General features: G+C 38.0%; 1 protein-coding gene across 1 annotated transcript in view; it reads right to left on the reverse strand.

Annotated features, from left to right (window-relative positions):
- Nucleotides 1–13,348, reverse strand: part of wdr27 (WD repeat domain 27) — a 37,975-nt gene extending 24,627 nt beyond the window's left edge. Inside the window, exons 1-17 of the mRNA XM_068717899.1 lie at nucleotides 13,157–13,348; nucleotides 12,763–12,904; nucleotides 12,067–12,191; nucleotides 11,696–11,809; nucleotides 11,519–11,570; nucleotides 11,211–11,281; nucleotides 11,019–11,112; nucleotides 10,715–10,817; nucleotides 8,925–9,007; nucleotides 8,656–8,720; nucleotides 7,929–8,041; nucleotides 6,870–6,943; nucleotides 2,466–2,535; nucleotides 2,181–2,249; nucleotides 1,986–2,089; nucleotides 1,392–1,481; nucleotides 400–521 (exon numbers count right to left, since the gene is read on the reverse strand). Coding sequence (XP_068574000.1) covers nucleotides 400–521; nucleotides 1,392–1,481; nucleotides 1,986–2,089; nucleotides 2,181–2,249; nucleotides 2,466–2,535; nucleotides 6,870–6,943; nucleotides 7,929–8,041; nucleotides 8,656–8,720; nucleotides 8,925–9,007; nucleotides 10,715–10,817; nucleotides 11,019–11,112; nucleotides 11,211–11,281; nucleotides 11,519–11,570; nucleotides 11,696–11,809; nucleotides 12,067–12,191; nucleotides 12,763–12,904; nucleotides 13,157–13,294 — 1,629 coding nt within the window. The 5' untranslated portion in view covers nucleotides 13,295–13,348. The remainder of the gene's footprint in view (nucleotides 1–399; nucleotides 522–1,391; nucleotides 1,482–1,985; nucleotides 2,090–2,180; nucleotides 2,250–2,465; nucleotides 2,536–6,869; nucleotides 6,944–7,928; nucleotides 8,042–8,655; nucleotides 8,721–8,924; nucleotides 9,008–10,714; nucleotides 10,818–11,018; nucleotides 11,113–11,210; nucleotides 11,282–11,518; nucleotides 11,571–11,695; nucleotides 11,810–12,066; nucleotides 12,192–12,762; nucleotides 12,905–13,156) is intronic.
- Nucleotides 13,349–14,036: the final 688 nt, after the last annotated feature.

A 14,036-nucleotide genomic window follows, 5' to 3' on the forward strand; every position in this document is an offset into this window, starting at 1 on the left:
CCTCTCCATCACCCTTAATATACATCTCTTAATACCGTATGTAACTTAATCACAAAATCCAAACCTGAGACATTATACTTTGAAAACATTTTCTTGAGAACAACAAATGAAAACATTTTTACTGAGAGTGAAAAAGCTTGTGTCTGTAGTATTTGTTTTATACCTCTAAATCCATTTTTTTTAGACCTTCAGAGAGGACATTTTTGCAATATGAGGTCACTCTGGCTAGTCTTCATTTCACAGTTTCTTTGTGAATAGGACTTGAGCAAAGGAATGTTTGATAAGGACTTAAATTAGGGTATGTAGTGGTTAGGATTAGGGTGAAAGGGACTGAATGAAATCCATAAAAAAACCGAAAAAAAACACAAGGTTGTATTTGTGAATGCATGGAACATTTACCATGATAATGGCTGCCTCTGGGCTGCCATGGGTCCAGATTCGTAGTGACTGGTCTTCTGACGCACTCAACCACCACTGTCTGTTGAGGCTCCAGCTCACACTGCTCACTGGCTTGTCATGCCCTGCTTATAAACAGAAAGGTTTGAAATTATCCCGAAAACAGCGTGTGGCTGCAACATTTACTTTTATGGTGCTGCTCAGAGAGTCTGGCAGAGTGAAGACTAGAGGCACATGGTGACCTACTGGTCACCTCAACTTCTGTCCTCTTATCTCTGCTGCCCCTTTGTGGACACTGTGTTCCCAATGCACTTAAGCGATCAAGTGCGAAAGACATGCTAGACAATGATGGACATCCTTTCTTTGCTTGCCTGCGTTTACTTTACTGCCTAGGACCACTGGGTGGCAGACAGAATTGACTGCTCTTAGTATTGTTGTAATTTCTGATACTGTGTGAAATTGTAAGGAACTATATCATGTCAAACCTAGTTGGTCTCTAAAGCCGTGCCCTTTTCATCTTTCTTTTTCTATCATCAACTAGGTTTTACTGTCTGGCAAAAACAAAGACGGCATGTACTAAATTCCTGCGTTGGAATATAACCAAACCACGCTTTTTCTGGTAAAAGAGAACTCTTTATCTACTACTTTGACATTGATAGCTGATGAAGTAAATATTTGGAAACGTGTGGAGTCTTTTATCTTAAGCCATGGATCCAGTTCAAAGTATGTTAATCAAAAATATCCCAAATAAGGCCGACCTAAATCCAAGTAATAAATACTTCTTAGTATTGTCATCCTCCACGTCTTCAGGGGTAAGATCTTAACCTTTGATGACTGTGTCAATCAATAAAGCCCCATCATGAAAAATATCATGAATAATGCATAAAAGGAATCATTTAAAGGCACTGCTTACAATAACACTGAGGTGACTGAGGGCAAATACTGAATAACCCTGACGTTTTTAAAGTATGGATACTCATGACCACTTCATGCACCTGTGTAGACAGTTGGATTGCCAGCAAGGGAGTTCTTGTACAATAACACTGAGCTGTCGGCAAGACCACACAGTATTTGTTTTCCGTCACCTGGGAGAGACAAGGAAACACAGGATCGTTTTATTTGGATTTTTCAGTCAACAGCCGATTTATTATTTACAGAAACCAGGAACTCTGTCTTTAAACGTAGTGGGGAAGTTAGTTTAAACAGGAACACTTATCCTTCAAAATATTATATAATTCTTTAATGACAACAATTAACTGGTCTTAATTTACTACCAATTATACTTCATAAATGATTGTTTTACCTACATTCACCCTTCCAGTAGAAGATGGACAAAACTGGGTGCAGTATGTAACCCTTTTCTGTTTGCAATGCAATGCCTCAAAAGATGTTACTGCTGACTATGAAGTCAGGATCCAATGGATCTTCACAATCCAAATAAATGTCACATGACATCATTCAATGCCATCATGTTGCTGTAGCATCATGGAGGACCATCCTACAGTCCAGAATCATGATCATGGGACAGTTCTTAGTGTGTAACTGAGAGCTCAAACGAAATTCAAAATGCAGCAGCTAAATTGTCTCACCTGAATACTGAAGGCAGTGGACTGGCTTATTGCCAATGCTTAGATGAACGTGTGAAATAGTAGGTGCTGCACTGTCTGCTGGATAATCTCTGAGGAGTGAACCTCTAAATGACAAACAACAAGTTTAGTGTTAATATCAACTATAACATTTGAAAACTTTCTCAACATTGTATTGTAAATGATGGGACTGCTTACTTATTTTTCTTAGCCTTTTGAGAGGTGGGATTCTTCTGGCTATTTGTTTTAGGTGAAAACATCATATTTCTGAAAAGCAAAATCAAAATATTCCTGTGATGTCTCCTTTTGATTCATCAAACCTCATTTCTTACTGTATGTTTTGGATATGGTGCATTAAACTTCATTTTTCATTTCAATCTTCCTCTCACTTGAATTTACATTGACGTTTTGTTTTTAACCTGAATCCAAATTTAAACTGTAATTTGATTTTCAATTAGGCAAACAGTTACTCTCTGAACCTACCTTGGGGGACTGTTGTATCCAGAAGACTTCACTTTTGAGTGGAAAACCAGAGGCTGCTCCTTTATTCCTCCTTTGTAAAAACGATAAGGTGGTTTATTACACATAGACTAACAAACACAAGAATGTTCATGAGTATAAATGATCTACAGTACATATAATGCTCAAAACTAAAATAGAAGATAATAAAAAGACAGAGTCCCATTTACAAATGAGTAGATGTAACAATATGAGTCAAAAGTTGAAGGAAAAGATGACCTCTGTTCATTAGTTTCCATAATTAGGATAGAATTACTCATGATATTGTGGTGACTTTTCATGGATTATAGGAAAGGAAGCTACAATAATATTGGGTGAACACTCCATGTTGTGAGCATTAAGTGCATCAGCCGCAAACTGTGGGATGGTTCATTCTGCTCCCTGTTCACTGTCAGTGATTTACTATATTACAATGAGCTCACTTTTTCCACAACCATTAAAATGTGTGAGGCTTTCCAAAAACTGCTCTCCTGTCAAATACAGGCAAAGCAAGAAAAAGTCACATAATCTCTGTGTGGCAATTTAGGATTTAAATTGCAATTGTTGACTTAGATTCAACACGAGTTTATCACCTAAGCAGAAATTTCAAAATGATTTATCCAATACTAATTCATTAATCAATTTGACTAACATAACTACGTAAACCTGGACAAGTCAACTGAGTATTTGAGCTTTTAAGATACAGCTCTTCAATTTCTTTCAATGCAATTATATATTTTACACAGCTGTTATTATTATTTTTCAGTGACAGTAGTTAATTAATTGTGTAACGTGCTGCAGTTTAGTAACAGATTGCTATTGAACATGAACTTGACTAAAGATTGATTGAAGATTGATTAGTACATTAGTCTAATCTGGTCACACAGATGTGTGTACAGTAGTAGCTTATATACTATGTTTAAAAATGTCTAATTAGAATTTAGAATTATTCTTCAAAGGTTTTAGAAAAGGAACCCTGATAACAGAATCCCTGATGAGAGTCAATAACAAGCAAACGTATGGTTAATAAGTTAGCAATGGACATACCACATGTCCGTAGTTTTAATTTGCTAATATATCATTAAAGTCACAAACCCTGAACAGCTTAACAGGCTAACCTGTCTGTGAATCATTGACCTAGTGTTTGAGTGCTAGTTGTCAGACATTTAATACAAGTTAAACCAACCAGTCAAAATAAAAAAGGAAGCACATCTGGATCTCCTTTCAACCCTCTCTTATCGGAGTGTTTTTCATCTTTGATCAGCAGTGCCAATGTTCACTACACGTTTTTTTCCTGTAAAGTACACTTGACCACCTCTGAACAACTACTATGTTCCCCTTTTCTTTGGATTTTGAAGTGAAACGTGAGTTTGTCTAGGTATAGGTTTCTTTATGTTGTTTGTCCAGCCTCGAAGGATAACGTTGTTGATACTATTCATCCTGTGTCGCCTCTGTGAAAGCAGAAGTCTTATTTCATTCCTGAGTTGAGATTTTTTCATGAAGAGGTCTTCATTGTACGAGGAGTTTACAAAGCAAATGTAGAGGTTTTCGTGAACCAGGTATTTAACTTGGGTCAAATTGGTATTGTATGGTATCAATCGGCAAAAAGTACCTAAATGCTTTTTCCGCTGGTCAGTGAAAGGTCTTGTGACACTGGTCGCTCGCATGTTGCACCTTCCTCCACTATGTTGTGTGTAAGGTGAGGTACTGGAAGTACCTTTTGATCTATAACAGATTACATGCAGGAAATTTTAGGCCAGAAATCGAATTACCTGGCAACACAATCGCTTGGCATTGCTCAACAGCCCCCCATTAACCCCCTGTTGATATATAATGGTCATTTAGTTTTATTGCGTAGTAAAACTCCCATAATTTACGCTGACTTCACACTAGACGCTATTTGAAGCGAGAGTTTCAGACAAATTTCCAAGTCAAGTAATGCGTAAAATCACAGAGGTTTGCTGTGTGCTCTTTTTACAGCACTCATTATGTTAGACTTCGCCTAAACTGTCTTAACCATAACAGCAAAAACGCTTCATAATAATGACATTCATCAGTCTAGCTCAAAACATTGGGACATTTAGCTACTGATGCAACGACGAAAGAAGCAACAAATGATTCTATCTGTAAGACCAAAAACCATTAGTGGTTGTTAACATGACTTAAAATATATATTACATGTTTGGTTTCTGTGATTTTAAGAAGTGACAATGATTTGTTTTACAGTTTGGTTTGTCTGCATTGGAAGGGACAAGGCTCCGGCCAGCCCTGGAGTTTATTCTAAAATAAACCACTAACTCTGGTTCTCAGGAGAAGGGAAAATTCAGACCTCCCTCTGAGTTAGCTGTTGAATGTGGCCCAAGAAAAAGAAAAAAATAAATAATTCAAGCTTCTAAAAGGGAATAAACCATAGCAGGTATATATATATATATATATATATGTCTCTGGGATATTATTTTGACTGTAACAAGAGTCTCTGGTATGAGTTATTGCCTTACTGACCTGTAGAAAGTGGGTCACATAATAGGAGACAGAGTAGAAGTAAACGGTATCAGAGGTACAAGTAACTGAAGACTGACAGGAATCACACATATGGAGCCAAACTAAGGGTCTGACAGCTAGATAAATCATGAAGCACCTGAAGAATATGCTGCCTATGTGGAACATATGTGTAGCATACTGGGAGGAAACGTTCAAAGAGGGCAAAGAATATACTACTACACTCGCTATGTGAATATAATACTAACCACAATATCAAACTTTATTAGACAGCTAGATGTAAAGTTGTGAACTACATTTATGAAACAATAAGGCACTCCATACAGTAGTTGCTGTAAAGCAGTGACCAATGGCATAACAGTCAGAAGCATGAAACAATTCCCTCTTTAATTCATACTGGACTAGTCAAGGCCTCTCAGTCCAATGTGTGTCACAGATTGTATTTTTCAATTTCACTCTACCCAAAGCTAGTAAGTCAAAGGATGTCAGAGGATGTCAAAGGACGTCATGTCAAGGTAAGCTGATGCCTGGCAGTAGCCGTTCAGTTGCTTTTGTAGATGAGCACCCAGTATGTTTACATAAATCTAAGCCTGCTCTCCTTTTGAAATTGTAGACATTGGTGACACGTCTGAGGACAAAAGAAAAGTTGCATGTTCCTCATAAAGAAAAACATTGAAATGGTAATGTATTAAATGCATCTGTATTTTTATGTTAACAGTTATTACTGTTTTGATCACTTTCTACTGAAGACTGAGAAACATTCAAAATCAGTTCTGAACTTGCAATGGAGGCCATTCTATGCCAATTGCTGCTTTAGTAGGCCCCTGATAGCCTAACCATAAAACAACTTAATCAGGCAAGACTCAGGCATTACACTTCATAAAAGTGACATCATGCAAAAAGTAATGGCAGCAGATTATCATTATCTCAAAAAGCCAAGAGTCCTGGTTCACTTCATGATTATGTAATGAGGTGGTGAGATGTGACAACAGATATCTAATCTGCACTCACTTTTCTTTAAAAACAGCTGCACCAGACTTTCAGTTGAAAGACGTTTTCCTTTCCAGGAATCGCGGAGGTTTATGGAGTAATTTGTATACAATTCTTTAGATGTATTTTAGAATATAGAGTTGCATGGGGGCAGCGTGGTGGGTTGCACTAGTCCGTAAATGTTTGCGGTTTTTGGTCTGACACTGCATTCATGCAACACCTCTAGACTCCCCTGAAGATCCCCTACATAGTCTGGCACTGGCAGCTCCCTTCACTCCAGCTGTGGGGGGCCTGGCTAATACTGGCTTTCTCAGCAGTAACTCTCTGTAACAGCAACATGTAAACCACAGTATATTGTACTGTAGGTCCCCAGCAGAATACTTTCAAGCTGCCAGATCCTAATGATACACCAAAGGACCACAAATAGGCTCACTTTACAAAGGAATCCACTCCTGCAAGAAGCAACCGTACAACAAACTGAGCTAATTAAAGAGAACGTATCACGTTAAATGTGTTGTACTCTTGCTGTTGCATAATTTGAAGCACCTGCCTATGTGGCACATGAAAACGGAAGTAAAACTGACTGATTAGAAATGCCACATCTACACTACCCACAGTGCAAAGCATGGAATCTTTTTCCCTTTTCCATATTTACAGATAATGAAGAGGTTCTCATGCGCTCTTGTAATAGCCAAACACACTTTCTATAAACCTACAATAAGTTAAATTTAAGAGAATTGTCTGTGTCCAAGCAAAACAGACAAAGAGCCAGATATGGAGTAAACTATAAAATAAATGGGTCATATTTTTAAAACCAAGAGTCGTCAAACAGCAGCAGCTCCTTTTTTATTTCATGTACATGAGCATAAGTGAGAGGGGGCTGAGGGTTCACATGCTGACCTTTCTTTTCAGGATGTTTAGGCTCCTTCTTCTTTAACTCGGCATTCAGAGGAGATTCAAGCAGTGGAGGAGAACTGAAAACAAAAAGGGAGGGGTGGAATGGGGAATAGAGTTACTGGAAATGAAGGAGCAAAGCATTTTCCAGCATTGTGGATTATTAGTCCTTCTAATTCTCAGTACCATATCGTTGACTCATGAAAAACCAGATGCAAGAATGGTCATAATATGCCAAGTTAATATGGAAGAGTCAGAGGGAGTTAAAGGCAGGAGGCCAACTGAAAAACATACCACATTTTTGTAAATGTACTATTGCTGGTGAGGTCAGGTGATCAGTGTCTGAGAGAGAGCAACAAAAGCCTACAACTGCATTGTTTTTTGCACATTTTAACAAGATGACGTGATTGTTCTTTGGCTCATAAATTGCAAATTTGTTAAAACAGAAAAACACATAATGTTGATGAAATTATAAGTATTTATTGGTGCTGCTGGATTTTGCTAAATAATCGTTTATGGAGGTAAAGGTAGTACCTGAATGAATTTCATTCCTTCCCCAGAGCACATTTTCTTTAATTTTTGGCCTTTATAAAGCAATGTTATTGTGAGATTAATAAGTATGATTTATGGATTAATTTCGTACATCCAGTACAGACAGCTTTATTAACCCATGCGGATTTAAATGCTAAGACGTATAAAAAGAATTTCACAGAGTTTAGTCATTCACTAAGTAGAGCGGAGCCAAATGATTACAAGAGCTACAGAAAGCAGTTGTTTTCTGTTGTACTAGTGCCATTAAATGAACAAATGACATAATAACGGAGTATTATTTACAATACAAGCAGCTGAAATACATACAATGGTATTTACTATACTAGACTATGCAAGGACCAGGTGTCCATGAAACACTGTTTTCTTTTTACAAACAGAGCTGATTTGTTGCTTTGATCTCTTAATTGAAGGGAGCAAGCAAAACTGACTCTTTGTCTTCTAGGGAGTCAACATACCAATATACTGTATACCAATGCAGCATCACTAAATAGTTGCCCTTAACTCCAGGTTTACCTGGGGAATACCAAAAAGCCTTCACCACTAGCCCAGGTCCTCCTTAGGTCCCAGGGACGTAACTCCAACAGGACCACACATGGAGTAAACAAAGAGCTCACTAAAAACACCATCTGTGGGACATGGAATTTAAGAATGAATTTATATTAAAACAGTATCATTCCATTATTATTCTAAAATGATAAAATAAAACTATACCTTCATTAATAATGTTGAGGAAAATAGAGACAATAAGTCAGAGGGTTTTATCCTGCATTACAACGCCTAATTGGTTCTCTGTATGAACATAACACATATCACTTTCCTTCAGGAGGCAAACCACAGTCAAATCTTGAAAAAAATATATTTCACATAATCCTAGAGTGGATGGTGAAAAAGTTTAAAGGGACTGACTTCAGCGGTTCATACTATAGTGACAAAGTCTTTTTTAGAAATTCAGTAGTTGAACTTGACATTTTTAAAAAACTTTTATCATCATAAACCAACAACATTCACCAGAAATGACAGAAGCAACCAGGCCTGCACGCAACTGGTCTGACTCAAAGGGTCAATTGCAACATGAGAACAATCTGATTAAGGACTTAATCAGATTGTTAAGGACTTAACTACAATCCTCTTTTAGTCCACACAATATCATGGGCCAATTGAATGATACAAGTTCAGTTGAAAGGACAATTCAGCAGAATGTCTTAATGTGCATTATCAACATATTATTGGCATTACTCACAGAGTTATCCCAGCCTGGAGAGATTGACCACGACCCAGCCACTGTGATGCTTAAGTTGCGGTAGTCTAGAACAACGAACATCAGTCATGAGTTTGGTGTCTGTAAATTACCTTTAGATATTAAAATCAATCAGTGCTTCTTAGAAAGAAAGATAATCTTATATAATCTCTGCTAAAGTAGAGTAATGGTGCACTGGTTGTGCATAAAGACTTAAAAGATATCACAGTGGTACAGTAGCAATAGGAGAAGTTACACCACTACCAGCCTACCTTTGAAGTTTAGTGCTGTTAGGAGTTCTGAGGTAGCCAGATCAACCACATACAGGCCATCAGAGCTTCCAATACACAACCAACTGTTGAGAAAACACTGTTACAGTATTACCCGTATAAGCATTTCTTTTTCAGATCATTTGGGGAAAGACAATGTAACCACATACTCAAGAAAAACATACTGATGTGATGGAGTTGCAGGATATGCACACCATAGGACTTGAGGTTTTTATTTAAGTTTCCTTTCACTTCATGTAGTCTAAACTATGTACACCCAGCAAGATGGAAACTACTGCCACACCAAGTAGAAAGGAGTGGAAACTCAGCTTGAAGGATCCTTTTCATCCACTTCCTGAGCTACATGCTGAGGCTATAACAGTGTCCGCTAAATTGTGTATTTTAATGCATCATTATTTTCATGCTGAGCATGTGCTTCTGTACAGGGTGGAGACAATTACAGCTATTGTATGAGGATGGTTATGTGGCGTTCATTGCCGTTAGGCACAATGGATATCTTACATTCTACCACTGGGGTGCACCAAAGACCAAACTCTAAATTTTACACATAGTTGCTTTAACAACTAGCAATGAATTTTGGATTAATGTGCTGTAAATGTTAAAGACTCACACAAAAGTAGACTGAAACTGTCCTGTTATTTGATAGTGTTTGTAAAGTGAAGTTCTATTATACAAAGAAATAATTGCACCGATACTGTTATACTACATTTCAACAGTAAAAACAGCAAGTTACTCCTCCAGCTGCATATTTATCACATAATACACCTGAGCAAAATGGTGTTGTCGAATCCCATCACATGGAAGCCAGTAAAACAGGGTTGCAGACAGACTTAGAGCAGCTGATGAACTAGAGTTTACTCTGGATCGTCTGTTCAAGCTGAACAGTAAAGATGATGTAGATATTGCTCTGAGATCATATGCTTTCCTTAGGGCAATAAGGAATCAACGTCCATTTCATTCCAGTGGTCCACAAAATAAACAGAGAGTTGTGTCAGTGCTTTTTAAGTGCCTGCTTCCTGTCATAACATCAAATGTTTTAACAGCATGAAACAGATTATGCTAGGAGCCTGCAAAAGTTTCCTGTGTTGTGAGAAGTTTCCTTTGACGTTTTCTGTGACTGCATGGACACGTGCAGCAAGCAGCCCATTAAGATGTGCCATTCAATTGCTTTTTTTCCAGGATTTTTCTGACAATGTGACAACTATGAAGTGTTACTGGCAGAAATGTGCAGCTAACTGTGTTTGCATTGCTTTCGTGATATTTTCCTGGATCCCATACAATTTCTACCTTGTGGAAATAAGAACAAATTGAGCCCTTGAGAATGTCAGCAGTGTTGACAGTATCATGTCTTGTTTCAACATTAAGATTCCTTGTCACAAATGAAGTAAAACAGTTCTTCTTTGTGGTAAAGTCAAATAATAAAGTCCATTCGTCATTTTGAGCACTTGAGAGTGAGACTGGTCTCTATGCTGACAGTGTGATTTCCCTTCTATCTATGTATCCAACCATCCTGTAATGAAGGTTATGATATTGTAACCTTAGGTCTATAAGCACAGGTGGAGCCCTCTACTGGACACTATGGATAACATTCTCCTCCAATCACAAGTACGCATCTTACTTCTGCAAGTACCACAGCTAAACACGGGCTGTCTTGTATACCATTAGTGCAGTGCTGAGTCAGGAGTCTTCTGGGCTAACCATGACCCAGAAATCATGTACCTACTATAAACCTTTCACACTGTTTATTGATGGTATGGAGATCATGCACTTACTTTTTAAGCTCACTACTGGTGTCAGTGAATGAGTTACATAAAGCCATTCTGAGGACTGGTTTTGAAGTCTCCACATTATCTACAGCTGATTGTTCTGCGAGCCCTGCAAGAAAATATCAAAATAGCAGTGTATAAGTAACTCGTTCTAATTGATTTTCTTTTTCAGTCACGTAGCTGAAAAGGGGTAGGTAGGATTTATGCAAAAGCATTTGATCAAAGTTTACCACAAAGTCAGTACTAGATATTCTCTGTCACTGATTGTTCGATAGCTCAGTAACATCACCTGATTGATCGCTTACAGTACCTTGATGCATTTGATGTCTTTTTTCCATCTTCTGAAGGTCCATTTTGGTCACCAGGTGACACTTGTGGTCATCAGGGAGAGAAAAGCACCACAGCTAAACCAAACAGATACAGGAGTGTCACACAGCGTGTGGATTGTAATCCTCCGATAGTGATTGTGAGCTGTTAAGGGCTGTGTGCATCAGTCACTAACCTGTCCATCAGTGGAGCCAGTGATAATGTGCCTGTTCTCCTCTGAGAGGAACACACTGAGCAGTGGAGAGGCTAAAGGAGTGAAGAATTGGCTTTAGGTATGTTTCAATCATTTTGCAAGCCCTGACTCCTTTACAGCAGCCATTTAAATTTGACTTGCAGTTTAAAGTGCTTGAAATCTAGCCTAACCAGTGCTTAAAGATAAGCCTTGACGCTATATTTGGATACTTGCAGCTATGTCATATACTAACAGATCATGATTTTCAATAGATTTAACTAATAATAGTTATAATAATAGTAATATCATACCTGAAAGCACAAAAGATTGGTAGCAAACAGCTTCAGTTTTTAAATCCCACACCTGAAAAGAGACATGGAAAAGTACTTTCTAGTTATTAAAACTCAATTACAGTGTTTGTAATATTTGGTATAAGTCAAAAGTGTGATAATTTTTTACTCTATCAGTTGCAAATCTTAATTCAGTACTTTAAAAGTTCGGTCCTCTGATGTGGTGACAAGAATGTCTTTATTCCAGGGACAGAACTCTGCTGATGTTAGAGGTCCGAGGTGGCAGGTCAAAGTGGAGATCACTTCATGTCTCTGATGAGGAAAACAACAACAAAACCTGGATAAGATAAAGTGATGACCTACGATGGCTACTAAACCATCACGCAGAAACAATATTACACATCTTATAATAGAGATGTGTAGGCCTGCCCCCTCTAAGCCCACACATATGAGCACATCTCTTGATATATTGTACATACTGAGTCAACATATAGTACCAACCAATAAACTGAAATGTAAACAGCAAGTATTTATAAGGGAAAACTGTGAAAACGTGCATCATCTTGTACCTTTGAGCTGAGAATATATACAGTTGCTCCTGAGCACGCCGCCACTCGTTCATCAGAGAAACAGAAGGAAAGATGGACCACTTCACCCAGTAAAGTCCCGATCACTGTTCCAGCTGCAACTTTACCTGCAAACAAATGAATTAGTCTGTTTATATTCAAAGCAAATTAAGTTCATGACCATAGTAGATGTGAGTGACACATCTGGTACTATTTCACCAAAAGGCAGGTTTGTTGAGAGTCAGGAAAATGATCATACTTATAGTACAGAATATGATTATATGTGCGACAAGGATGATCCATAACTAAGCAGGTAGTAGGAGCCATTTAGCGTGTATATTCATATTTTCTAAATATAGTTGTATATACTTATGGACTACAGCATTTTGACCACTAGATGGTAGTGTGCACCTACTAGTCTGTGAGGTAACGCTGGTCAGGTGACGTGAGTCACGTGTTTTAAGGTTACAGGTGAACAAGAAAATGGGTGAGCATAAGTGGAGGGAACTCAGGGTTCTTTTTATTTTAACATACATTGGAATATTAAACTTAATCATGTATTTCTTTTTAACAGCAAATAATCTGGATTACTTCACATTCACATTCACGTTCATCTCACACACACACACACACACACACACACACACACACACACACACACACACACACACACACACACACACAGAAATATTTTCTCACCCGCCTGTGTTCTCTTCTGGCACAATTCAATATCCCAGACAATGATGTAGTCAGCAGAGGCGGAGCAGAGGAGAACAGGTCTGCTTCGTTTTCCAAAAGTCAAGGCACTGATCTCTCCATGGTGGCCAGTTAGCAGCAGGGGCTGTGGACAAACATTCAAGTTAGACTCTAGTGTTTGTAAAATACACATATACATTTTGACAAATTATTTCTGTGGCTCCTGGATGATGGATTAAGTCATTAAGAGATAAAACCGTATCTTTCTCCACCTTAAAAACACAAAACAATCTAAATATATGACTAGATGTTATTTGTCTTACCAGGTTGTATTCCAGTTTAAAATAACAATTAGCAGTCGTTTTGTGCAACAAGTAACCACACTTTGTTAACAAACCTTCTGCTCTGTGTCCATATTACTGTAAATCAGCATGTCCTTGCCATGCAGTGGTACACCACAGTAAGAGTGACAACATGCGAGCTGTCGGTGTGACAGAAGCCGATCACAAGTTAAACTGAGCTTCTCTATCACCATCTTTGCTCCTGTCTTTGCCACACACAGTGTAGTGTGTTGAGAATATAACGCTAATTAGTTCCCGTTAAAACGTGGCCGAGAATTCATATTTAAACCACAAGCGGTAACGTTACTTTAGTGACTTTTGTTTCATAAACAGTTACATTCAAGTTAAATTAAGTTGGGCTAACGACGCAAACGCTTCTGTTTACAGGTGGACACGTGTTGCAGGTTGCTAGGACACTGGCACTATCCGCTAATGTCCGTTACAAAAGATGGTCTATAGCGAAGCAACGTTTCACACACAACAAAACAAAAGTAACCGTATCATGGTTAATATGCACCGCCTCTTGTTTATTACATACTCTAGGCATCGTCAACTCTTCTATTATGTTAGAATATCTGAACAATACAATTATCTGGGTGTGCCTGTAAATTAGTTGACCGCAGTAGTACTTTGAAGTAGAGTCAGAGTGGGACTTCTGTTATATTATATTATATTCATGGTTCTCGTCTGTTGTACCTGCGTTTAACCACACAACGGCGATCATAGCTCACTTACTCACTCAGCTTTATTTATATATACTATATTTATATATATATTTTAATATGTATGTGTTTTGTGATTAATTTGGCAATTGTAAAAGTTATAATAGCATTAATGAAGAATTCATCTCCAGTAAAATGCCCAGTAACGGATAACGTTACTGCAGTAGAATAAACACTAGAGGACACGAGGTCTTTAATGGATCTTGAGTCATCC

Source organism: Cebidichthys violaceus, unplaced genomic scaffold (assembly GCF_023349555.1).
Source record: "Cebidichthys violaceus isolate CVI_PGR_0920_01 unplaced genomic scaffold, fCebVio1.0.p SCAF_10, whole genome shotgun sequence".
NCBI lineage: Eukaryota > Metazoa > Chordata > Actinopteri > Perciformes > Stichaeidae > Cebidichthys > Cebidichthys violaceus.